Source organism: Protomyctophum bolini, assembly GCF_963924005.1.
Source record: "Protomyctophum bolini genome assembly, chromosome: 24".
Lineage (NCBI taxonomy): Eukaryota > Metazoa > Chordata > Actinopteri > Myctophiformes > Myctophidae > Protomyctophum > Protomyctophum bolini.
Genome location: NC_137885.1, coordinates 19,412,494 through 19,440,056, shown reverse-complemented (window position 1 = coordinate 19,440,056; position 27,563 = coordinate 19,412,494). Strand labels below are relative to the sequence as shown.

Below are 27,563 nucleotides of genomic sequence, written 5' to 3'. Positions count from 1 at the left end.
AGCAGCACTGAGCAGCGCAAGCTACGCGCGAGGCTACAGAAGCAGTATGGCGGAGGAGGGCAGTGCACTCGACTTAGAAGGCTTCGAGAAACAATTACAGAGTTTGTTTAAAAATGGTTGCTCGAGTCATGCGCTGCAGGTGGACAGCAAAACCTTCTGTGCTGAATTCCGCAAGGTAAGACAGCTGGGGAGGCACGGCTTTTTTTAACGAATTAAAACACAAAAAACACTGACTAGCAGCAAGTCTTCTCTCCGATTCCCCTCCCCCAGAAATAAGCTAACGCTCTTTAGCGTCAATTTTTTTTACTTTTTCGGCCCCACCACGTCGCGCGAACGTGTATGTTGATTACACACAAAAACAGACGTTTCAACTTTTCCCGTTGATATCACGTCATGTTTTATTGTCAGCTCGGCGTGCGTCATTTTTGTCGAGCTACGCTCGTCGCGTGACGAAGTCCGGACATAACATTAGCCGTCAGGTTTAGCTAATCCACTGATAACAAGACATGCGTGTGGTGTTTTGTCACAACAACAGCAGCATGGGTTGTGTCACTGAACTGACTGTCAATAAGTTGTCATGTTAATCAATTAGTCAACTAACCACTAAGCTAACTGTTCAGCTAGCCCAACATTAGCCTGGTTAGCTTAGCATTTGTACAACAAACAACAAGACGTTTCTGGGCAACAACCACGGATATTACATGTATGATATACATGTGAATTCAATAAGCATGTTGTAGTGGATTAAATGTTGACTCATATTTGACATTGATAATGATAACCAGTGTCGCCCTCTGAATTCTGTGAACTAGTAGTTACGCTAGTTACTGTTAAGCTAGCAACAACACGACTATGCGTGCATAATATGTCATCGAAGTTTTCAGATACTAATTGAATTGGGGTATTTGGTGACAGCGTTGTCGTACAGAGAAGTTGTCGGCACCAACCGCCCCATCCTTAACAGAATGTTGCAATAAGGTTGTCATGTTACATTGTTATTAAACAGCTAGCAAATATCCAATTACTTGCATGCATGTTGCTCACTTGTTAAAACGATTGGTAATGCGCTTAACTATTGAATTTGACTTAATGTTTTGACCTAAAAAATATATGAGGGAACTCTAAGATTACATGCTAATCAATGTAACACATCCTATATTATTTTATTTTAAGTACATTGGCATATTGCTGGGATCTTGCCCCCTTCTTCCCAATTTAGACATGCCAAGTAATTCCCCCCACACATTTCTGTGTTGTCACTGGATGTAGAGGAGTCTTTAGTTCACCCTACTCCTCCTGACCAGCCCTGTTTTGGGCTCTATGGAGGATGGTTGAGAATGGTTTCATATGTACAAATTTGCCTATGGCCAAATATTGGCCCAGCATGGTCTAAGGGGGCCGTCCATGATGCAAACCCGTTTTCTGCCCCACTAAGGGTAGCCTCGTGAGGGTAGCTTGAGATTGGGAGAGACAAGCTGTCAGTGGAGTAGGGAGCGCTCCACTGTGCTCATTGTAGGGGGGATGAGGATTTACTATTCTGTGCCTATCTGGTCGCAACTTGGAGCGAACTTGAGCCACGAGAGACACCACTGAGCGAGCTAAAACGAGCGAGTTGCCGTGTCAAACGTTGCGCCCCTTCGTTGTGGTTTAAAACTATAGGGCCGAAAGTCCCTCTCTGGGGCAGAAAACGGTGTCGCGTCCATTATGGACTATGGCTACCTCATTGGGGAAATGGCTGGATTGGCTGCAAAACACAACACAAATGTGGTTGTTTTGGTAAAGCCCACTTGCACTTTGGACATGACTTGTGAGTTGTGACACTGTTAAAGCTAACAGACACCTTGGTAGAGGTATAGACCGATTCAGAAACGGGTCTCAGGCAACGTATTTCCTAGGCGGAGACGACATATCTGTGGTGTAAACAGTCGGCTCTTCTACTACATTGAATTGGAAAGTGACTGATGTTAGTCTGCTCAAACGTTACTCTTTTACCTGCTTTTTACTAACACTAACTTTACAAAGATGCCCAGAACATCGGGATGAACCTGTGTAGTTTATGGCTGCTCCAACAGCAGTGGCAGCATTCAACGTTTGGAGAGAAACAGAATGTCAAAAAATACACTGCGGTGGCTGAGACCAGAGCCATAAAGTAATGGTTGAGATGAAGCAGTGAAAGGTCCGGAAAGATACATAACGTACACATAACGTAAAGTACAGCAGCCTTGTACAGCAGCCGACTGCTGTTTACACCGCAGATATGTCGTCTCCACCTCCAGGGAATACGTTGCCTGTGACCATGAGACTCATTTCTGAATCGGTCTATAGGTTGGTAGTACCTTGGTATAGGTTGTGTAGTATTGGTCATTACTGTTTTCTATCTTACCAGCCCAGGTCTAGCTTGTCCCTTATTAGACAGTTATGGAGACTATAAGGAATGCAATGGACTTTTTCCCTTGGTAGGATAGAAAAGTAGTTGAGGACCGGGTTTGGGAACCATTGCAGAAGACACAACTCTAAGGTTTCTGGATCCTTAAAGATCCAGAAACTAAATAAACTGTCTGTACACTGAATTAAGCTCTATAATTTGTATTGCTGCAACAGTTTGACAACCACAGTCTTAATCAGGCAAGGTGGGTTTGCCTGATGAAGACAGTTTGTCCTGTACCTGAATTGTCGGTTGTTGTACACACTATTATTCATTGTTGGCACCAGAGTCCTGCACGGGGTCCAATTTTCGATACCCGCACCCGCCCCGCCCGTCAATCATCAGTTCTGCTACCCGCCCGTTACCCGTGATTTATATAAAACTCAAAACCAGATCCGACCCGCCCGTCAAAAAATGGACCCGTTACCCGCCCGTATCACAGGCACCGATAGCTATCATTGACTTTATTTCATCCAACACCGCATGTGGTGGTGGGCGGCGCCGGCGGCAGTGTGTTGCACACGGAACGGAAGACATGTAGTTCATGACTGAGGCTACTGCTGCTTATTATCACAACATAAAGATATATCATGATTTCAACCTAAATGGCATATTGGCATAATATATATATATCAACAAGGAGAGGATGATATAAAAAAAGATTAGCCTGATGAGTCGACCGTCTTGATCCAAGGCTGTTTCAAACACTCATCAGTCATCACTCATCAGGCTAATCTTTTTAACTTTATTTACACTTAGACAGAGTGGTGCATTAGGCCAACATTACCTGGGTTAGTTTACATCTTGTGTTGAATGTTGGCATTATAAATTATAATCTCTTGGTGTTTCATCAGCGCGAATGAAAATATAGGCTGCAGCCTGGTGATAAAAAAATAAACTCCACACGTGAAATGCTACGATAAGGAAGCAAGGATTAGCCGTGATGTCACTGCTATATGCAACAAGGAAGTAGAATGAAGCACAACAGCAGAAACAGAACGCCATTATGAAGGAATCGGCAGTGATGTGACATCACTGTCGATTCCTTGGGCATGTGACGGATTTAACTTGTCTCCACTGTTGAGGAGAAACCCCAGCTCAGCTGCTGTTTAACATCGCGCAGTGTGGGTCCACTGATTAAAAAAGGTCACCCGCCCGCGCTGCGTTGCGTTCCGCCCGCACCCGGACCCGTTCATTTATAAAGGTATATATACCCGCCCGTTCCCACCCGTCAAACACGGGTACCCGCGGGGAATCACGGGTATCCGACCCGTTGCAGGACTCTGGTTGGCACTGGTATATCAGTGAATGGAGAACTTGGAGTGCTACAAGTGTGCAATGTGCACACTGCACAGTGGGAAAACTTACCACACAAAATGAAATACCTCCCATACTGTCAATAGACACCTTACTATAGTATGCATTTTTGTGGCTATTGGTGAGAGTGACACCATGGATATAAATAGTGCTGCACGATTTCTTGCTCAAATGTAAGTAAACATTTTCCTCCACAAGAATTGAGATCACGATTCTCATTTTTTCATTTAAATATTTTTTTGTCATTAGTCTGTAGTTGCTGAGCATTACTACATTCAAAATGTCGCACCTGAAGCCAACTACTGTGGCTTTAAACAGACACAACGTCAAAGTGCTCGAGTTAAACCTCTCTTATAGTCTCTCTCTTGTAGCAAAATCATAAGAGTAACTGAGCCAACTAGTGCTGCACCATTCTTGCTCAAATTTACAAATGAGATCGCATAGGTGTCTGAATTTAGATATATATTTTTAAATTATTGATTAATTGTGCAGCACTAGATAGAAATGCAAGCTGTTCCATAACTCTTAAGTATTCTTAACAATTAAATTGTGATGTCTCTCCCCCTCTCACTCTCTAGCTGGTGGAGGACTACACATGTCACTGGCAGACTCCACTGCCTCAACTCAGGATATTTGAGATTGCTCTTTGCTACTTTGTTCGAGGCTCTTTCTTCTTTCCAGTAGGCTGTGATGATGTAAACTACATGCTCAGCAGTCTGGCCTTGTAAGTAACCCTGATGGAGACCTTTGTTAGGACTGTTAATAGGAAACAGAATTAGGGCTGACCCCGATTAATCAACGTTTAATCGATACGCACAGGAATCGATTTTTAAATTTTGAATCGAATATTCATTAAAAAAAAAGCATCTGCTTTTGGTCCGCGAGACGGCCCCATTTGGTCCGCAAGCCATGCTTGCGCCTCGCAGCACCTTGCAACGCCTCCGCTTTCCCCGTTTTAACAACAAGGAAGTGCAGCTGCAGTCCCTGGTGCCAGGAAAAATAAATCGAAAGTGTGGTTGCATTTTAAAATACCCTATTTGAATAAAGGTTGTAGGCTACACGAGAGTGAAAATGACCGCTGGGAAAATCCCTAATTGAGAGTGTAGGCAAGCGCACCACAGCTCAGTGGACATTAAATATAGGCTACCATGTTTGATAAGTCATATAAAAACATTACTTACCCAAATGAAAATATAAACTTCACAGATTATAGATCACTTGGAATTATAACAATCTGTTGAGTATTGCCTGAATAATGCCACTATAAAATCCCAACTTTTATCGATGCACCATTGCGCTGAGAACCTTGTGGAGCCTGGCGGTGTACATTATACTTGTGAGGACCTGCTTGGATTCTCATGGTGAGTGCGCTCAGTGCGCGCACCGAAAATTCAAAGATCTGCAATCTCATGCGCTGCGTTGTGCATAATGGCACGAATGAAACTAGGCCTATAGATTTATTTTGGCGATGCAGAGGATTGATTTTGCCGTTGCCAGCGATATCTTTTTTTTTTCTTGTCTGAAGACTGACCTGTTCCATCACTGTGAACTCCCATGCAGCAGAGCAGCTTCTACAGACCCAGACCAAAACACCTTTTCTCTTTGGCATTTAATTGTATTATTGTAATTGTGTAGCCTATACTATTTGCCTGTGTTTTTTCTTTTAATTATGCTTTTTTTTGTGCGCCGATGGTGATGCTCCACTTGTTTCACCCCCCCCCAGTTTATATAAGATGCCCCACAACTTTTGTAAAAAGCCTTACACCCCCCCCCGTTGGGTTTCGAAGCGTCGACGATCGAATTTTTTTTATATCGAAGCGTCGATCATCAAAAACGTGATTGCCCTAAACAGAATGCACATTCAATAATTAATTTCTTGCCCAAAGATAAATTAATAGGATTTCTGTTCCCTCACAGGAGTGTGTTTGAGCTTTTGCTGTTTTTTGAAAAGAATGACTTCAATCAGGATCCACTGAAACACTTCACTGTTACATTCCAGGTGAGGCTTCAAACCATTTACTTTCTTCTGTGAAGGGATTTGACAGCAGCTGTCATTGTAGCAACTTTCCCTTTAAAATGCAGCACTGCAGTATATATTATGTATTACAACATATGGTATAAATCACAAGTGCACCCTCCCCTGGTTCCGGTGCCTTTTGGGTGACATCACCCAGATGTCATTCCAAATAGAGCGCCGCAGTCCCGCCCCCTTTCAGAAAAGCGAGTGGCCCAGGAAGTGGAAGCCCCATGCATTCTCCCATCGGCACTTTTAATATAATTTATTTAAAGACGGTTACGCCGCGGACAAAGCCAATTCGGATCGTGACGAATCATGACAATGAACACAATATTTTGGGCCGATCAAATAATTTATAAGACGAAAAATAAAACAAATAGTGTTTTCTCATGACTTTCTTTTCTTCTTTCTAATGATTTGATCGTCCCAAAATATTGTGTTCATTGTCATGATTCGTCACGATCCGAATTGGCTTTGTCCACGGCGTAACCGTCTTTAAATAAATTATATTAAAAGTGCCGATGGGAGAATGCATGGGGCTTCCACTTCCTGGGCCACTCGCTTTTCTGAAAGGGGGCGGGGACTGCTGCGCTCTATAGAGCAGGGCTTTTCAAAGTGTGGGTCAGTTGGCCCATCACTGCGGGTTGCAGAGAGATGTGAGGGTGAAAGGGACAGCCAGTTGGGTTCATCTAATCAATAGGAAATACGGTATATTGTAGTTGGGCTACTGTTGGTGCCTTTTGTATCTCGCTCTCACTCTCCTTTGCCCCCTCTCCCTCTCACCTACAATTTCGCTAGAGCAGAAAGATCTTTCAAGCATGGGTGAAGATGAAACGGGATTTATTTATTTATTATTGCCTGGTGTTGACTAAATGGTGAACTCAAACTTGCTGCATTTCAGTGTTAGAAAACCCCTAATACAGTAAAAATAATTGTGCATTATGATAGTCCATCCCTTTCTCCCCTGCTGTCTTTCAGGAATGTCATATGTCACTTGCGAGGCATCAGAATGTTCACTTGCTCGAGGTTAGCAATTGCTTACAAGATGGCGGGCCATGGGGGAACGTCACTCTGCAGTCCATCCTCACACCGTCCACATTACCTCAGATTGAAGGTTTGTAACGGTGAACACATATTCTATACCATCCACATTTGTTCCTCATTACTTGCGCAAGCATAGCGCGCAAGTAATGGATTTCGTCCAGGGCGATCTTTGATGCGTATGCGCCGTGCCAGCGTATCACGTAATGACTACTTGTGCTTGATATAGCAGTGGTGTCAGATTACATACATGTATGTATATGTTACATGGAAGGGGCATTACCTTTAATCCTCCCGACACTAAAACATATCGCCATTACGTCACCATCGAAAACCAATTACACCCTGGCATTGGGTCCTTTAATCCACATCTTTATTACATCATCATTGAGAGCTAGTTGTACCAGTTATACCCTGACGTCATATGCTGCTACGATACATACGCATCAAACGGGGCATACGCAAAGTAACCACAGTATACCGCTAAATCTGACAAATTACATATACATATATGTTTCATACGGTATATAGTATGTACATGTCGCTATAGGCCTTGTTTTGTGAATAATAGTTGTTCAGGTCCATGCCTTCTCTAAAGTTCTCTCTGGTGGGCGCAAGCTGCATTCAATAGCCAATTACTGACAAACTGTACATGGGATCAATGTGTATTTGTTTTCCTCCTAAAAGTAGACATTCAGGGCTTTCATTCAGTGTGTAGTATGTATATGATATTATTTGTGTTCATTTTTATATCCGTCTGTCAATGTCTGTCAACTTCAACCTTCCTCTGCTGTTTTTTAAAGCGATCAGAGTGCAGGCAAAAGCAGGTGTTAGAAAAAGGTCAATATCTCCAGAATGGAAGATGGCAAAAATCATGATTTCTTTTTTAAATTTGAAGTGGACAAGTTAGGCTTTCTTTTGATGTATGCGGTGTGATTCTCACTATAAGAGAACATTTCGCTGTGGGCCCCGAAAAAGTTCCTTCGACCAATGTTAATCGCTCAGCACCACCAAGCCTGAGCTCACAGTAAACCCTAGCACACTATGGGCTGTATTTTGCGTGTCTTAAGTACCAGGTTTTATTCCCTAACTTGAGTAAACTAAAGACCTGGAGGCGTGATCAATGCCATTTGGCTATTCTGAGTGGCCAATTGACCACGCCTCCAGGTCTTTAGTTTACTCAAGTTAGGGAATAAGACCTGGTACTTAAGACACGCAAAATACAGCCCTATGTGTCAAATTGAAATACCTTCATGTTCTTCAACAGTTCTTCAACAGAAGAACATGAAGGTAATTCATGTTTTCTTTCACGGAGAAGCTGAGATTTTTACAGTTTGTAGCCGTCGACAGTACTTGCGCGCTCTGCTTGCTTGCGCACATTTATGGCCTACTTGTGTGCAACAAGCAAGTAGGCACTCGACAGAGTGCAGTTCTAGTTTGCTCTATTATGGAACTAAATGGACATCTCTCCTCCTGTTTGACTCCTCCACAGTGGACCAATATATCAGCGCCCAGCTGCCAGTGTTGTTGGAGCTGCGGGTACGCTACCTGTTGACCTGTGAGAGGGTCAGCGAGGCTATGGCCCTGGCCAAGTGCTGCTCTCAGCATCCCACAGCAGGAGAACATCCCTTCTTCCTCCAGGTGTACCTCACCTGGCTTCACAAAACCTCCCAGAATGACCTTCTGAACAAAGAGGTGGGCACAGTGACTGTTGTTAGAGATGATGTGTACACTGCACGTGAGAGAGAACTGTATAATAATATTGACTGAAAGTACAAATTAGGGATGTGCCGATGAGACATTAATGGCCGATTACCGATATTTCCGATATGATCTCATTCTGTATTGAAAAATTATAATAATTTTGTCCATTCTGTAACCGGGTATCTGCACTGCAGCCTGCAGGCTTAGGCTAATCAGATTAAATACCTATTATATTTAATATTGTGAGCTTGTAGATCTGTTCAAGCGGTTACTTTGGGCTTGTTTATCTGTAAAGACAGACCGATTAATCGGACCGATTCATTAATCGGACCGATTCATTAATCGGTCTGATTGATTAATCGAACCGATGCCGATTAATCTAAAAACAACTAACATCGGCCGATACCGATGTGTTTGCTGATTAATCTCCCATCACTAGTACAAATCGTTTATTATATCTATTATTATTATTTTTAAATATGTATTTTTTGAGGGGTGCTAGCCTCTCCTATATGCAGCTTTTGCACTCTTGTCACATTTACCATTGACTCTCAGCCCCTCCTATATGCAGCTTTTGCACTCTTGTCACATTTACCATTGACTATAATGAAAGGAGAATTTATATCATGTGTCTGAACAAATCGGCTTTTTGTGGAAACACAAACATTAAATGCCATTGATAATGAATGGAGAATTTACCTCATACAGTATGTGTCAAATCGGCATGTTGCTTCATGATGTACGAAAAAAAAGTAATAATGGAAGTATTTTTGAGGGGTGCACCGTGCTAGCCCCTCCTATGCACAGCTTTGTGTTTGTACCATGGAATGCGATGATTGATGATGTATGACGATAAGAGTAGGGATGTGAACGACTCAGTTTTTGGCTAGTCGACGTGTCGTGGCTACGCAAGGCTAACTCTTCTTGTGCCCAGAGTCTTTAAAATAGTGAGCGTTTCTTTTCTTCTCACATAGGACACACTGTTGATGACAGACGCTGTCTTATCGTTTGAGTGCAGCATAGTTCTATAAGTTGGAAAACATTTGATACTTTTTTACATTACAATAATGTTTTTGAACAAGCCATTGTTGATGTTTCTCTGCCTTTTTTCACAGGTGGCTAATCTTAATGGCAAAGATGCTGTTCGCATCATCTGTAATATGGAGAACGAGGAAGAGGATGAATCGCTACTGGCCCTCACCAGAGCCTTCCTCTCCCAGCAGGTCCAAAGGGGAGACATGGACCACTTGTGGTAGGTTTTACTGTCGATAGAAATCATGAAATTATACTAAAGGGACAGTCACACCTAACCTGACTCCGCCAGATGGGGGCGGTATTGATTCACAAGTTCACAACACAGCCACCGTCTTGGGCTTGGCGGGTCCAGACCAATCAGCGGCAGCTACGGGCGGGATCTTGGCGACGCCATCGAGAAGCGCCTGTTGCAATTGTATTTCCTATCGCCGTGAAATTGGAAAATCGTCTTCTATTCTTGAGGCAAGCAAAGACATGACCTACACTTTTGTCGTTCGCGGGGGTTTACTTTCCTGCTGGAGCAGTTACTATACGTCATGTAGACACGTTAATATGATTGACAGATGGTCCCATCCAATCACATACCAAGTAGCTTGAAACAATGGACGGCCTTGTCAGCGGTTAGACTACCGAGATCCCAGATGGAAGTACGTTGTGAAGCAAGCGTCTTCCATCTGACGGAGCCTGGTTAAGTCACACCAGCATGCATGACAGCAATATTTCACACTAAATTATATGTATTTGAATGCCTGGCATCATCAAGATCAGTGGACTTCAGAATGACAATCCCTTTATTGTCATTCATTGTCTTATATATTAGGGATACACGATATTGATTTTTTAAAACCGATATCGATAACTTCATGCTTCTCAAGACCGATACTGATAACCGATAATAATGACACGTACATTAAAAAAATCACACCTGGGTGCTACTCCCCCCCCACCCCCCCCCCCCCCACCCCCACCTCTCTCTCTCTCTCATTAGCAGGCAACAGTGCAGCTCTATCCCTCTCTCTGTTTCTGGCAAACGGCGCCCCTACTGGTACTCATTAACGTCACATGTGAACACATAGGTGAACAACACATAGGTGAACACGGACATTGCTGTTCCTTGGAGTGGTTGCACCACTCAAAAAGACATACTAGTGATACCATACACTATATCATACCTATGACACGCTGGGTGCTTTGTCAGCAGATACAATCAGCAGATGAAACACATTATCATTTAGCAGAACTGCAAGCATATGAAAATATATAAAATAAAGAATATATATATTATCAGAGCTATTAATAATGTTATCGGGCCGATAATTATTTTGCATCCCTATTATATATGCATGAGTGACACTCAGTTTACACAATAAAAACCCAGACTTATATAACACACATCAGTGGACTCAGTATAACTTCGGTGAACTTCGCCATGCTAATCGGCACGGTAGAACCATGGCAATACTGATTTCACTGTTTTGACCTTGGGGGAAGGAGCAGTAGCATTTGGCAGGACAATAATCTGTCTAAACTGTCTCTTGTGAGACTGAGCGACAGTCGGTAGAGATTAGAAGATGGCTGATGAGATGTTGGTGACACAAAGAGGCTCCAGGTGCTGTGGGCTTCCTGTCTCCTTCGTCTCACCAGAAATGCAGCACACATCTCAGCCTCGGCACCACTCGTCCACTCGAGTCTGTAGCTTTTGGTGCCTCCTCACGGAAGAAATGGTTTGGGCTGCCAATCCTCCACCTGGGGCGGAGAGAGGGGCTCCAATCCTCCACCCCGGGTGGAGAGAGGGGCTCCAATCCTCCACCCCAGGTGGAGAGAGGGGCTCCAATCCTCCACCCCGGGTGGAGAGAGGGGCTCCAATCCTCCACCCAGGGTGGAGAGAGGGGCTCCAATCCTCCACCCCGGGTGGAGAGAGGGGCTCCAATCCTCCACCCCAGGTGGAGAGAGGGGCTCCAATCCTCCACCCCAGGTGGAGAGAGGGGCTCCAATCCTCCACCCCAGGTGGAGAGAGGGGCTCCAATCCTCCACCCAGGGTGGAGAGAGGGGCTCCAATCCTCCACCCAGGGTGGAGAGAGGGGCTCCAATCCTCCACCCCAGGTGGAGAGAGGGGCTCCAATCCTCCACCCCAGGTGGAGAGAGGGGCTCCAATCCTCCACCCAGGGTGGAGAGAGGGGCTCCAATCCTCCACCCAGGGTGGAGAGAGGGGCTCCAATCCTCCACCCAGGGTGGAGAGAGGGGCTCCAATCCTCCACCCCAGGTGGAGAGAGGGGCTCCAATCCTCCACCCCAGGTGGAGAGAGGGGCTCCAATCCTCCACCCAGGGTGGAGAGAGGGGCTCCAATCCTCCACCCCAGGTGGAGAGAGGGGCTCCAATCCTCCACCCAGGGTGGAGAGAGGGGCTCCAATCCTCCACCCCAGGTGGAGAGAGGGGCTCCAATCCTCCACCCAGGGTGGAGAGAGGGGCTCCAATCCTCCACCCCAGGTGGAGAGAGGGGCTCCAATCCTCCACCCCGGGTGGAGAGAGGGGCTCCAAGCGCTGTGGCCGTCCAGGCCTGGCTCCTCCTTGTACCATTTAGTGGATTGTACGGTATGACCAGAAGTGCAGAATCCTTCTGTGCCAGTCAGAATATAAATAAAACAAAAGATATGCGTCAGGGTTTGCAGTCAGAACTATTTTCTGTCATTTAACCCATTTTGACCTGAGATCTTCGATTTTTCAAAAATAGCTATATTATAACATACAGTAATGCTAACACCAAAAGGGGTTCCCGCCCCAAAAAGGGTTAATTGGGTGTAGTGCTTTCTTACAATCAAAATGGTGAGTTACTGCACCAGGTGGTGTAAACTGTGTTTTGTTCGCTAAAGTTTCTGGTCCCACAAGGATACATGAATACTGTACATCTTTCTCTGACAATTTCTAGTGTCACCAGTAGAGTCACCACTAAAGGGCGGCAGTGGCTCAGGGTTAGAGCGGCCAACCGCAAGCTTCCCAGTTCGATCCCGGGGTCCCCCAGAGTTAGTGTAGAAGTGTCCTTGAGCAAGACTCTGAACCCCTATTTGCTCCCGATGTGCAGGTCGGTGCCATGCATGGTTTCCACAGTCATCGGTGTATGAATGGGTGAATGTAATGCACAATCTATGTAAAGCGCTTTGGATAAAAAGCACTATATAAATGCACCATTTACCATTTAGGGGATTGTACGGTATAGAAATTTTAAATGAGCATGTGCTTAGAACAGCTTGTTCTTTAATAACATGACAAACCCCTTCAGATTCAAAAGCCTGGGAGCTAGGTTATCATATGCATATAGGGCTTTAACCAAGGCATTCCCACAATTGTTCTCAGCAGAGCAAACTGATCCAATTTCATTCCCATTTATGCTTGGTTTGGCACAGATTGGTTTAAACCATGCCCATTCCTAAAGCCATTCTGTGTCTGTGCCAACTGTCTTGCACAAGTCTAACGTAGTCTAATATTGCTGCATTTAGTGGAAATATTTACCATCTTATCTGTCTTAAATTGTCCCACAGTGACCTTGTCTTCATATGGAGCAAACTTCATATGCGGTTGAAAACCTCCAAACAAGTCTTACTTGAGGAGAGCCATGAGCTGATGCTGTCTGCCACCAATGTCCATTCAATCTTCCCATTCATCAGAGTCATTCTGGAAGAGGTGAGATATAAAAGTATTTTCTAAATTTTTATCCCACGATTTTGTAACCCAGTTTTCTTTTTCACCCAGTGCCAATTATCTAATGTAATCCTGGGCGCTACACTTCCTCTGCCAACCTGGGGGGGGGGGGGGGGCAGCGGACTGACCTCATGCCTCCTTCTATGCATGAGGAGTCCAAGCTGCTTCTTTTCACCTGACAGAGGGGAATTTCCCCGGCCGGACGTAGCGCGTGGAAGGGACACGTTATTCCGACCAGTTCCTTTCCCCTCCATCAGGCGCCCCGGCTGGCCAGGGGGAGGTAGTTTTAGAGACCAGGATTACGGCATGTTTTTGTGAGGGTACCTACCCTAGGGGACACGGGGAGAACATGCAAACTCCACACAGAACGGCCCTATCGCCAACCCCCGCCTCGGGTATGGGCACTGATGACGCGGAGGAGGGAACACGCCGCCAGTGCCCACAGTGTCCCCAGCGGGAATCAAACCCACGACCTTCTAGCTGTGAGGCTAGAAGGAAGATACTTTATTGTGCAGTTAAACTTAATTTTTTTTCTTTCCAGTCCAGAACAAATGACCTCATGACCCAATTTGTGTAAATGTCTGTGTGTGTGTGTGTATATATATATATATCTGTTTAAATGTCTGCAAAATCAATTAAATTAATTCAGTCAGTCAAATCAATAGATTTGCAATAATGGAGATAGAAGATTTATTAACTTTAAAAATATGAAGCGTGGTATTATTCAGCTTAACATTATCTCCGGAGTAATTTGATGAACATATATCAATCAGATGTTTAGTATTCCATTTGGATTGACTGTAATTGCCTTTAAACATTTGCGCAAGGGCCATATTTGACAAAAAAAGGCCCAACATGTTTCTATTGTCTAATCAACCTCACATTTCTATTGTACATTGAGGGGCCTCTAAACACTGTTTTCATTGAGATTAGGGGATGCTACAAATGTCAGTGTTTTTTGCAGGGACAAGATCTATTTACCACATTAGCTACACATAATCTTGGGAGTCGTATGAAAATGGCTATCACAAACGGGTATAGGCTTTAGTTTAGACATACTATTGGTCCGACTGTCATTTGACCGACAACCTACCTCAAACCCTGACCACAAGCACGGGAGCAGTGAATGTTCGACCGCATGTACGACCGTTGTTTCCGCATGTTGGTCCCTTTTCTTACAAGAAAACACCACATATCATGAACATAACGTCCCACTCAACCCCAAATTGGAATTGCATGTTGAGGGGTTCTGTATACAATGCAATTGCAGTACTAGAATACAAAATGCAAAACAAATTCATGTGAATTTGTGCAACCACAAAGTTAACAGATAGTTGATAAATATACGTACATTATGATCCTGTTATCAGCTGCCAGAATACTGTACATTATTTTCATTTAGGCCATTAGGAGACACTATTAAGAGCATAGATGCATATTTCAGAGCTCATAACAGTGTCATTTTGTCTATATTTAGTTGGGCAAAGATGGGTTCCAGTTTTGTGTGGAGCTGTGCACCAAGGCCCTGCAATCCTGTCTTCCTTGCGACGTCGTCACCAAGTCCCAGATCTACAACACCATCGCTGGACTTTTTCCCAATGACCTGGAGATGTGCAGAGCATGTGCTCTGTTGATCTTCTTCCTGGAGCCCACGGTGGAGGCTTACAAGATGGTGTTCCTCCTTTACACACAGCCTGACCAGGAGTACCATGCAGAGTTCAGTCCTGTCGGCAACCATGTTCGCTTTGAGACACTACAGGTAGTGAAATGGCTTAATTAATCATCACCAAATACAGTGCATGTTGTGGTCGATAAGTCATAAATAGAGGGTATGCACGTGACATCATACGGAAGTTCAAGTTATGCGGGAACTCCTACTGAGTGGCAAAAAACTACTTTCTGACCTTGACAGCCCATACATCAAACAGAAAAGTCCTATCTGATTGCATTAACCAGCGTTAAACGACATTAAACCCACTTTACCACTCACTTTGCCACTTGATTTGCCACTCACTTTATGCATACCATCTATAATACAGTTTTTATTTCTACTCTGCAGTGTCATGTATTTTGTTTGTGTCAATGTCGCTGTTTTGTGTGAAATCTGATCATCCTTGTGCATTAGTCTGCTCTTGATTATAACTTTTTCATTTAACTAAAAACGTTACTCTCTCTCTTTGTAGGTCCTGAAGAAGGGCTTGCACTTTGACCCTGAGCTCTGGAACCTTATGGCTCTGCGAACCAGATGTATAACTCTGATGAGTGAGAAGGTGGAGCGTGCTGCCCTAGAAGAGATAATGGAGGACAAGTGGGTCCCGGAGTACTGCACCAAATATCCCACCTTACATTTCAACTTCCAGCAAAGGACAAAAGTGGCAGACCAGGCAGGAGCGAAGAAGTGCCAGAATAAAGAGGACAAGAATCACATGACAACCAAACGGGTTAAGGCCAGCTCTGATAAAGCTGCACAGTCATCTGTTGATCATGCTGTAAAGAAGAAGGGGAAACCAGGCTCACGTGCTGGGAAGGAAACTTCAACAGAACCTGTCAGACGGTCCTTTTGGCAGCTAGACAAAACAGAAGGGAGTTCACAGGGGTATCACGGGCGTATCACACGGCTCTCAGAGCAGAACAAGACCCCTAAACGGAAGATAAGGAAGCCGCGGTGGCTCATAGAGGACTCAGAAACGTTAGAGGATAATAGCACTTCTCGTAATAAAATTAGACATCAGAATAACACAACTCGTGGTCAAGTTAAAAAGAGCAACTGGAAAACACAACACCCAAATCAAAACCAACCTTCATCGGGGAAGAGGCCGGGATCTGGTCCAGTCAAGAACAACGCAAAACACAAAGCATCAGAAATCTCTCGATTAACAGCAAAGGAAAGCGATGACTCCGATGAGTGCCATAAAAAACCTTCCATGGACTTTAACAAACCATCCGCCCCCCCAGAAGTGGTTCTTGAGCTCTCCCTACCAGACAATGAGGTGATGGGCTCTTTTCCTGATGAGACTTTCCATAGACAAAGAGGACACCCTCAAATGCTTCTGTATAAATCTACATTGAAGGTTCCTATCAAGTCACAGCCAGAGAAACCTGTGCATCGCAAAGAGGTAATCCTTAGATCGCGTGATGAAAGCACCTTTGTGCAGCATTTGCATTGTTATGCCCGGCGTCCAAAGGGCAAAGGAGTTGTGTCAAATATCCAAGCCTCCGTCTCAACCATCACTCGTTCCTCTGTGCAGAGCAGTCCACCCAAAGTACCACCAATTGATCTTTGTGAGAAGCCTGTTGTGGAGATGAAAGTTACCATTGCCTCGCAATCTCCAGAAGCAACATCCAAACTGACCCAATCACACATTGAAGAGATGGTTTCTCAAACCCAGGCCACCAACAAACTCTCACAAACACCTAGTGATAATAATAAAGTCTCCAAAAACACACCTCGTAAATCCTCACAGAAGCCATCTCTTGCTGAGGTTTCTCTGACCCAATCCCACGTTGAAGAGATGGTTTCTCAAACCCAGCCACCCACCGACAAACTCTCACAAACACCTAGTGATGATAAAGTCTCCACACCTTGTAAATCCTCACAGAAGCCATCTCTTGCCGAGATGAAAGTTACCATTGCCTCCCAGTTTCCAGAAGCAGCATCCAAGCTGACCCAGTCCCACATTGAAGAGATGGTTTCTCAAACCCAGCCACCCACCGACAAACTCTCACAAACACCTAGTGATGATAAAGTCTCCACACCTTGTAAATCCTCACAGAAGCCATCTCTTGCCGAGATGAAAGTTACCATTGCCTCGCAGTTTCCAGAAGCAGCATCCAAGCTGACCCAGTCCCACATTGAAGAGATGGTTTCTCAAACCCAGCCACCCACCGACAAACTCTCACAAACACCCAGTGATGATAACGTCTCCAAAAACACACATTTTCAATCCTCACAGAAGCCATCTCTTGCTGAGATGAAAGTTACCATTGTCTCACAATCTCCAGAAGCGGCATCCAAGCTGACCCAGTCGCACATTGAGATAGTTTCTCAAACCCAGCCACCCACCAACAAATTCTCACAAACGCCTAGTGAAGATATAGTCTCCAAAAACACACCTTGCAAATCCTCACAGAAGCCATCTCTTGCTGAGATGAAAGTTACCATTGCCTCGCAGTCTCCAGAAGCAGCATCCAAGCTGACACAGTCGCACATTGAGATGGTTTCTCAAACCCAGCCACCCACCGACAAACTATCACAAACACCCAGTGATGATGAAGTCACCAATAACACACCTCGTAAATCCTCACAGAAGCCATCTCTTGCTGAGATGAAAGTTACCATTGCCTCGCAGTCTCCAGAAGCAGCATCCAAGCTGACCCAGTCCCACATTGAAGAGATGGTTTCTCAAAACCAGCCACCCACCGACAAACTCTCAAAAACGCCTAGTGATGATAATGTCTCCAAAAACACACCATGTAAATCCTCACAGAAGCCATCTCTTGCTGAGGTTACTCTGACCCAATCCCACATTGAAGAGATGGTTTCTCAAAACCAGCCACCCACCGACAAACTCTCACAAACACCTAGTGATGATAAAGTCTCCAAAAACACACTTTGTAAGCCATCTCTTGCTGAGATGAAAGTTACCATTGCTTCGCAATCACCAGAAGCAGCATCCAAGCTGACCCAATCCCACATTGAAGAGATGGTTTCTCAAACCCAGCCACCCACCGACAAGCTCTCACAAACACCTAGTGATGATAAAGTCATCTCCAAGAACACACCTCGTAAATCCTCACAGAAGCCATCTCTTGCTGAGGTTAAGCAGAGTTTGGCAGCTCAGATCTCCAAACTTGCACCTTCAGCAAAGAAACGTTCACCTTCAGCAAAGATCTCCCCTTCAATAACCACAGTCTCTAAAGTCACAGTAGCAGATAATGTCACTTCACAGTCATGTGATCCTGTTGCAACGAAAGCCATTCCTACCGCTGTGGAATCGCTTGTTGACATAGATGGTGAGCACAAATCTGATTCACTCTTCCCCCTCTCTGAAAAGAAACTGTCTACACCCAAGGAAGCGCTTATTGACAGATATGGTGAGCAGAAATCCGATTCGCTCTTCCCCCTCTCCGAAAAGGAATCGCCTACCCCCAAGGAATCGCTTATTGGCAGAGATAGTGAGCAGAAATCTGATTCGCTCTTTCCCCTCGCTGAAAAGGGAGAAAACATTACAGCTCCAAGTATAACACATAATCCGAATGGGATTGCTACTAGTCCAGTGTCTGCTCCTAATAGTAGAGAGCAGCATGTTTCTTCTGATGCTGTGAATTTAGAAGAGCTGAATAATGAGAGCAGCTGTGTTTTAGGGTTTTCTGCCAATGGAGTTGCAGCCGTATACTTAAAAGACTTCATGACTTCCAGACATGATGTAACAAAAGACCCAACAGACACACATGCTATCCCCCATGTTCAGAATGAAACTGGCACTTTTGAGAACACATTAACTCCAGAAGAAACATCAAACACCAATGAGCATGGCAACAAGGACATGTGTGCACTGACATTACACACAGAGATGGTGACTGAGGTTGCAACAGAAGCAGAGGGACTTAAAGAGCTAGCGAAAGACTACATTAACTCTGAAGAGGTTGCCTCACCGCTTGAAAACCCATCCAATTGTCCTTACAAAATACTGTCTACATCTAGTCCCTCTGCTAACGAACAGGCTGCCCCTAGTACTGCCAAGCAGAAGGTCCGTCAAGATGAATTGGAAATGGAGGATACATCCGTGACAACTCCCGGCAGCAGTGAACCCATGGATGTCCCTCAGGAGTCAGAGGATCTCCCTCAGGAGTCAGAGGAGTCAAAGTTAGAGTATTGTTGCACCCTCTGCAACAAGGTATTGAAGGGTAAACATGGGATTGCACATGCAATGCTCCATTACCGCAAAGATGAGTGCATGTTTTGTGGGATGTTGTTCAAAGATGACATTTTGGCGATGATGCACCTATCTGAACATTTAGAGAAGTTAAAGAAACACAAAGATCAAGTAGTCGGTGAAGGCCAAGAGAACGAGTCTCCTGAGACCCAAGGAACCTGTAAAGTTAAGATGTCTGCCAAGGCTGAGACCTCAAGTATGTCTTCTGCACCTCGCAGAGGAAGACCTAGAAAGTCTATCATAAGCTCCAGGTGTTTGACCCCGCCTGAGTCAACTCCATCTGATCACAGGAAGTTACGGTCTAGAAGTAAGTCAACTGATGATCAATCTCCGCAAAAACGGTGCCAGAACATGTTCAACCAGTGGTCTGGAAAAACTGCGGTTCACAAAGTAAATGGGCATCTTATCACAGGCCAAGATGATGAGCATGAAGGAACTAAGTTGGATACTCTGAACACAAGAGGGAGGTGCACTAGTAAACAGCCAGAGAATAACTATCATGCAGTGGGACCACAGGATTTGTTACAAGAAAGAGGAGAGGAGGGATCTAGTACAACACCACTTAATGTAGGGAAAGAGCTCCAGGCTCCTTCACCTGTTGAAACGGAGGAAACTGAACCACTAGTTGTGCCATATACAGAAATAAAAACCAATGGAGGAACTGTTCTGGAATATACTGCTGAGACACAGGACAGGGTTTGTTGCCCGGTAGAAGAATGCACGTGGTATACTGTATCATCCAAATGCCGTGTTGCTCTCCTCTACCATGCTTTAGATCATCATTATGGAAACCTCAAACCTTTAGAATTGGCTTTCCGTGTTGGGAAAAGCCAATGTCACAGTTGTGGGAGGGCAGTCCGGAGTTTCCTACATTACCAGCACCATGTTGAATGTCATAGACTTATCCCCAGACATCCCTGCCTTCACGAGGGCTGTAGTGCCAGGTTCAAAACGACATATGAAATGATACGGCATTCAAGGAAGCACGACCCACTGCAGGCGGTATGCTGCCTCATCGGCTGCCCCAAGCTCTTTATTTGTCGCTGGGCACTTAACCTTCACGAAAGAGAACATTACACCCCCAAACCCAACAAAACATCAATGATGTCAACTGATGTTATGAAGGGCAAGACAATTTGTGACATACAACTGAAGAATAAACCTCAGGGTCATATGTCGAAGACTTACAAAATGTCACTACCTGCAACAAAAGCTGTTAAAAGAACTAAAGGTTTTAATGCGAAATGCCGATTAAGAGGCCAAGCTCTTCTTCAAACTGTTCTTCCAGCAACTATCAAAACGGAACAGAAGTCCAAGAGATCAAAGATGACAAACTATACCGATTCAGAAGTTATCAACGACCTCTCTAACATGGAAGCCCCCACAACTCCTAGTACTTCTACAAAGAAATGTAGGCAGAAGTCTAAAGGACAAGTAGTTTCCAACGGTCATGAAAATCCCACTCCTTCCCTTGTAACCAACAGTAAAGGGAAGAATAGGTTAAAGAAAAAGCACTTAATCAAGAGCATAATATGCCATAAAAGAAGAGGTCGTCCTCCTGGATCACTGAAGTTAAAGTCAACCGAATCCACAGTGATATCGCTCATTGATGAGAAGTTAAAGTCAACTAAAGATGAGGAAAATACTGTCACCGACGAGAAGTTAAAGTCAGCTAAATCTGATGGGAAGTTAACATCAACTAAATCTAGCATAACATACCATAAAAGAAGAGGGCGTCCTCCTGGATCAAAGTCAACCAAATCTACAGTGATACCGGTCATTGATGAGAAGTTAAAGTCAACTAAAGAAGAGGAAAAGACTGTCATTGACAAGAAGTTAAAGTCAGCTAAATCTGATGGGAAGTTAACATCAACTAAATCTAGCATAACATGCCATAAAAGAAGAGGGCGTCCTCCTGGATCACTGAAGTCAAAGTCAACCAAATCTACAGTGATACCGGTCATTGATGAGAAGTTAAAGTCAACTAAAAATGAGGAAAAGACTAACGAGAAGTTAAAGTCGTCAAAATCTGATGGGAAGTTAACATCAACTAAATCTAAGGAGCAACCAATCACTGAAGGGAAGTTAAAGTCTACTAAATCTAAGGAGAAACCAGTCACTGATGAGAAGTTAAAATCAACTAAATCTACCAGCAGCAAAGTGGGGAATAAGAAACAGCACTTGATCAAGAACACATGCCATAAAAGAAGAGGTCGTCCTCCTGGATCACTGAAGTTAAAGTCAACCAATTCCGCAGAGATACCAGTCATTGATGAGAAGTTAAAGTCAACCAATTCCGCAGAGATACCGCTCATTGATGAGAAGTTAAAGTCAACTGAAGATGAGGAAAAAACGGTCACAGACGAGAAGTTAAAGTCAGCTAAATCTGATGGGAAGTTAACATCAACTAAATCTGATGTTATGAAGCGCAAGACAAATTGTGACCTGCAGCTGAAGAATAAACCTCAGGGAAATAAGTCGAAGGCTTACAAAAATTCACTACCTGCAACAAAAGCTGTTAAAATAACTCAACGTTTTAAAGCTAAATGCCGATTAAGGGGCCAAGCTCTTCTTCAAACTGTTCTTCCTGCAAAGTTAAAGTCAGCTAAAGATGAGGAAAAAACTGTCACTGACAAGAAGTTACAGTCTGCTAAATCTGATGGGAAGTTAACATCATCTAAATCTAAGAAGAAACTAGTCACTGAAGGGAAGTCTAAATCAAATACATTGAAAGACAATCCAGTCACTGATGCAAAACTAAAGTCAATTAAAACTGACGAGCAGTTAAAGTCAACGAAATCTAAGGATAAACCAGTCACTGAAGGGAAGATAAAGTCAACTAAATCTAATGAGAAACCAGTCACTGAAGGGAAGGTAAAGTCAACGAAATCTAAGGAGAAACAGGTCGCTGATGTGAAGGCAAAGTCAATTAAGCCTGACAAGAAGTTCAAATCAAGTACATCAAAGGAGAAATCGGTTACTGCTGAGCAGTTCAAGACAAGCGCATCAAAGGAGAAACCAGGCGCTGCTGGTCTGTTAATGTCAACTAAATCTGATAAGAAACCAGCTGAAAAATTACATTCAACTAAATCTGCGAAGAAACCAGCGCCTGATAAGGTTAAATCAATTATGTCTGAGGAATCAACTAAGTCCAGTGAAAAACCCACCCAGGAGAAGTTTAAATTAAATAAGTCTGAGGTACCAATCACTGATGAGAAGTTAAATTCGACTGATTCTCATGACACACCAGCAGTCACTGATGAGAACAACGCAGCAAAGTCAGATGAGATACCAACCTCTAATCAGACACTTGAATCTGTTGTTGAAGAGAAACCTAATCAGTGTATGGATAAAAATGTCCCTATTGCTACAGAGCATTCCTCCGACAAATCACAAACAAAACAGGCATCAGACATGTGTGGAGAAATGGAAAAGGACGTAAGCAACATTCCTCACGTATATGATGAAAAATGTATCGCAACAACTTGCTCGGATAACACAGTGGAGTTAAGTGTCCAGTCAGAGCATTCTGAACAGTCTTTTAAAAATCGCATTATGGAAGGCTGTGTTAATAGTCAAGACGCTAGCTCAAATTCTATAACCAAGCCATCTGTAGAAGCTAGCAGTTCAAACCACCGCCGTCCAACTACATCCACTGCAGAAACACTAGCATTAACAGCCAAGGAAAAGCCTGCAGCGAAGAAAAGGTGTATCTCTAAAGACAAAAACCCTTCTTCCACCCCTGCAAAGAAAAGGAAGCTCCAGAGTTCAAACCACATTACCCCTCCAACCCCACCCACTGCAGAAGAAACATTACCCAGTACCCAGCTAGATATGACGCAGCCCACCACTTCAACAACTCCAGCTGAAGCCCAACAGATTACTGGGTTCAGAAAGGTGGCAAAGAGTGGCAAGACTGGAAAACAGTCTTTAAAAAAGAAAAGGTCTGTTAATCAAAAGGGCATCTCAAATGATATATGCACGCAATCTGAAGCTAGCAGTTCAGACCACACTAGCCCTCCATTAGCAACCACTCTAGAAGAAACACTGCCATTATTAGCCAAGGTAAAGCCAAATACATTTCCTGCAGCAAAGAAAAAGTGTGTCCCTAAGGTGAAAAAAATTCCTTCCACCCCCACAAAGAAAAAGAAGCTACAGAAGATTACAGGTTCAGACCACACTAGCCCTCCAACTACAACCACTGCAGGTGGAACACGGACATTAGCAGCCAAGAAGAAGCCAAAACAATTGGCGGTAGCAAAGAAACAGAGTGTCCCTAAGGACAAAACCCCTCCTTCCACCCCCACAAAGAAAGATGAGCCTCATGCATCAGAACCCCCAAGCAAAGATCCAAGTACCCAGCGAGAAAATGTAGGAAAGAACCCAGTGGGAGCGGTTGGAGAAGTGCATGATACACTATTGGCTTCTTCAGCCGGCAGCCCCGATGCCGGTCAAGTGTTTGCCATGAAACTGGAGAACTGTCAGGTCAAGGAGGAAGAAACTGAAGCAAAGCCTCCTAAAGAGACTTTATACGGGAAGAGGCCTTTCACTCGTCCCCCGCCCACGGCCTACCTCGACGAATCCTTTACCACCATGCCAAAACGTAGGAAAGTGTTGACGATGTTCCATCACCAATCTCCTGCCCAGGAGACCATGTCTGCTGCCCATTCTATGCCTGCTCCGAGGCAGCGATGTGCCAGCTGTTTTATTTCTTTCAGCAGCATGGAGGAGTTACACACTCACCAGTCGGAGAAGAAGTGCTCAAACCTCTTTGGCTTTGACTCAGATGATGATGGTGAGAATGATTTGAATCCATAGTGATTTTGAAATGATTTGAGTGTGACAACCCCTTTTCCCTGCCAATTCTAATTATTTGCCATTTACAATTTCACTAAAATAGTACTAAATGAGTTGTCTTTGTTTGTTCCATATTATAATTTATAAAATGTAATGTTTAGGTCTGCAATTGAACTTAGCAATTTTTCTATCAATTTATTTTTTGATTAATTGAATAATACTAATAATTATACTTCGATGCACAACAGTATCGTGCAAAAATATTGAAATAGCCGATCTACAAGTGAGCTTGTGGATTGGCTATTTTATTATTATTTTTGCCTAAAATTAAATTATCCTAGATTACTGAGGCACTACACTGTCTATGTATTTGATGTGTTATAGTCTGAATTTTCGGTGGTGAGCTGACCACCGGAGCTGAAATAACGTTGAGCGTTGGTGGGTAAAAACAGAGAAGGGCTGGGGCGGTGGCGGTGGTTTGCTCTTCACCGCGGCTCGTGCCATCATGTTGTAGGTTGGTGGTCACCTCACCACCGAAAATCCAGACTTTGAATGAGCCTTTAGTCACTCTGGATTCGGAGCGTCTACTAAATGCCTAAATTGTAATTACATATTTACATTTACTTTGTATAATCAATTAAATCCATTAGTTTGATTAACAGTTGCATCCCTAGAAACGTTCTGACTGCATTATGCAATTTGATTATTTTATCATATTTTATCATGTTATGGTTAAATTAATTAATTGCACAAATAGCCTAATCAACTAATCAGATACAATTATTCATCTGCATAATGTATGTGGTTAATGGAGACAGGAGTGACATTGGCTACAGGGGGGGGACAATGATTACTGCAGGCCTACTATAGAGCGCCGCAGTCCCTCCCCCTTTCAGAAAAACGAGTGGCCCAGGAAATGAAAACACAATGCATTCTCCCATCGGCACTTCTAATATAATTTATTTAAAGACGGTTACGCCGCGGACAAAGCCAACTCGGATCGTGACAAATCATGACAATGAACACTGTTTTTTATAAGACGAAAAAAAAAAAAAATAGTGTTGTCTCCTGACTTTTCTTCTTTCTAATGATTTGATCGGCCCAAAACATTGTGTTCATTGTCATGATTTGTCACGATCCGAGTTGGCTTTGTCCGGCGTAACCGTCTTTAAATAAATTATATTAGAAGTGCCGATGGGAGAATGCATTGTGTTTTCATTTCCTGGGCCACTTGTTTTTCTGAAAGGGGGAGGGACTGCGGCGCTCTATAGAGGCACATCTTGATATGACCAGGAATACATTATGAAATATTTGACCACTGTTCTGTTCATGTTTTTCACTAATTGTATTGTTTCCCCCACCCATTTTAGCTAACTGAAGACTTCCGCCCTTGGTTCAACGATATTTTCTTTATTTTGGAGGCAGAAGTTTGATTCATAGACCAACGTAGGGAAGTTGAACAGCGCCTGTCATAACAGAAATCAGAGCTATAGATCAACTTTTTTTTTTCTTTTTTTTTCATACATTGTGAAAAGACTCCTTGTCCTTGGAGCTGTTTTCATGGAAAGACTGGGACATAAAAGAGTTTTTCTACACCCTCTGCCTCTAATACAGGTAAAAAGGTCTACTGTCTACTGAACAGTCACAGCGGAAGAGCTAGTATTGAAGTGCCTGCCCCTGGACCTAAACTGCTGTTTAACCTGGTCCAGAGAACCAGTGTTCTGTCTGAAAGACTGGACTCTTGTAAGCTGTGAAAAAAGAAAAGAAATGCAAAACAAAAGGCAATTTTAAACAAAACAGGGCTGTGCCTGCTGTTAATAGGATGCACATTTTATTTTACTTAAGTAAGCCATAAGTTAAACCATATTTGCTTCTTGCACTTGTACAAATTGTCATAACATTTTTAAGACTTTCCGCCATTGACTATTTGCCTTATTTTTTTATTTAAACGCAAGTCATGTACACTACTGTTTTAGATTAACTTAAAGGACAACTTTAGGTTTTTTCAACCAAGGTTCATGTTCTAGGTTATTAGAGAAACTAAAAGATGAGTGTTATTTTTATTTTTTTCATTTGCTGCTTTCTTTCGTTTTAGGGATTTTAGCTGTTTTTGACAGGGGGGCAGGGGCATTCGAGCATGGGGCTAAATATGTATTTTTTTACAACATTTTATAGCGATTTATTTTTAAATTATTTACTATAGTCCTAATAAACCCCAGGAAATTACATCACGAGATCTACTGAATGTGTCAAACTGACATTGAGCCTATGACACACAGTGTGGCTTCCTCCCACTAGGCTACCTTCACATTCAGACACACTCATCTTTTACTTTCTCTAATAACAACCTAAAACATGAACCTTGGTTGAAAAAAACTAAAGTTGTCCTTTAAGTTACTTTTTTTTGCATACATTACCGAGATATATGTTCAAGCAGGATGGATGGAAAATTAAACTTATAAAATGCTATTTTCTTACTTTTTTTTTTCTTGGCATCCCAGAGAGTGGATGATTATTTTTGTGCTCATGTTCTCTGTATTTACTCCCACCACCCTGTTTGTCCACTAGGGGGTGTTCTACACCATAGTAACTCGCCTTCTTCCTCATTGTGTCCAATTCAGGGGCCTCTGAACTATGACACAATGAACATCACCCTGTCTATTATAGCAAATACAATGTTTTATAGTCTACTAAATTGATTAACCACTTAAATCCCTATTTTATCATTCATTAATCATTATACAACAGTGTGGCACAGAAATAGTGTAAATGGCTGTTCTACAAGATCACAATGTGTTGCATTTAGGCATGTAATTCACTACTTACGATTCTCCATTCTTTTTTAAACAATTATTTTCCAGACAATCTTTATTTCTTACACAAATCCAGTATTTTCAGCTTTTTTCTTTTACACAAAAAAAATTGTTTTCTCAAATCAAGTTTTTATTAAATCGATTTAAATTGTCACCAGTATATCTATATCTGATATATCGTTACATGCCTAGTCGCATTGCAAGGTGTTGTAAGCTTGTACATCAATTTACTAATTGCAAAATGAAACATAAATTATTATTATTATTATTATTTTTTGATTGAACTGTTGCATACCTAGTTTTTCAAGGAGGGAAGAAGGATTGCTTTTTTCCCCTCCTTTTGACCATGTAACTCTTTAAAATGTATAGTATACAATGACATATTCCCATATTTGCGTTAAGCTACTCTGGTAAATATCACCATTCGCAACTGAACTGAAACGGCTCTCCTGTTCATTGTCAGGTGGAGTCTGGAGGACCTCATCATTGGTGGACATAGGTCTGTTCATGTCTGCAAACTCAAGACTACAGATAACGGTGTCTTGGGGTGGATCTCTTCAAGGATTCCTTGGTGGAAAAAGAGTGTTAATTATAGGTAGAAAATACAAGTGTGTCATGAAGAGGGCACACAAAACTGACTGAGCATTGAAAAGTTTTAATTTATTTGTATGCGTTTTCTTATCTTTTGTAAATATGAGAGTTTGAATTGCTTATATATGGGTGTTCCATCCATCTGCGTTTATAACATGTTCTTGAAGTAAATAAAAGCTTATTTCAAATTG

At 43.2% G+C, this 27,563-nt stretch overlaps 1 protein-coding gene across 1 annotated transcript; it reads left to right on the top strand.

Annotated features, from left to right (window-relative positions):
• The first annotated feature begins 16 nt into the window (after positions 1-16).
• LOC308312002 (uncharacterized protein) lies at positions 17-27,563 on the top strand. The gene is made up of 10 exons (XM_080758846.1): positions 17-175; positions 4,321-4,466; positions 5,660-5,741; positions 6,738-6,873; positions 8,293-8,495; positions 9,620-9,756; positions 13,076-13,217; positions 14,713-14,994; positions 15,419-23,966; positions 25,339-27,563. Exons 1-10 carry the CDS (start codon positions 47-49, stop codon positions 25,344-25,346), a joined length of 9,813 nt encoding a protein of 3,270 aa, XP_080614972.1. The 5' UTR covers positions 17-46; the 3' UTR covers positions 25,347-27,563.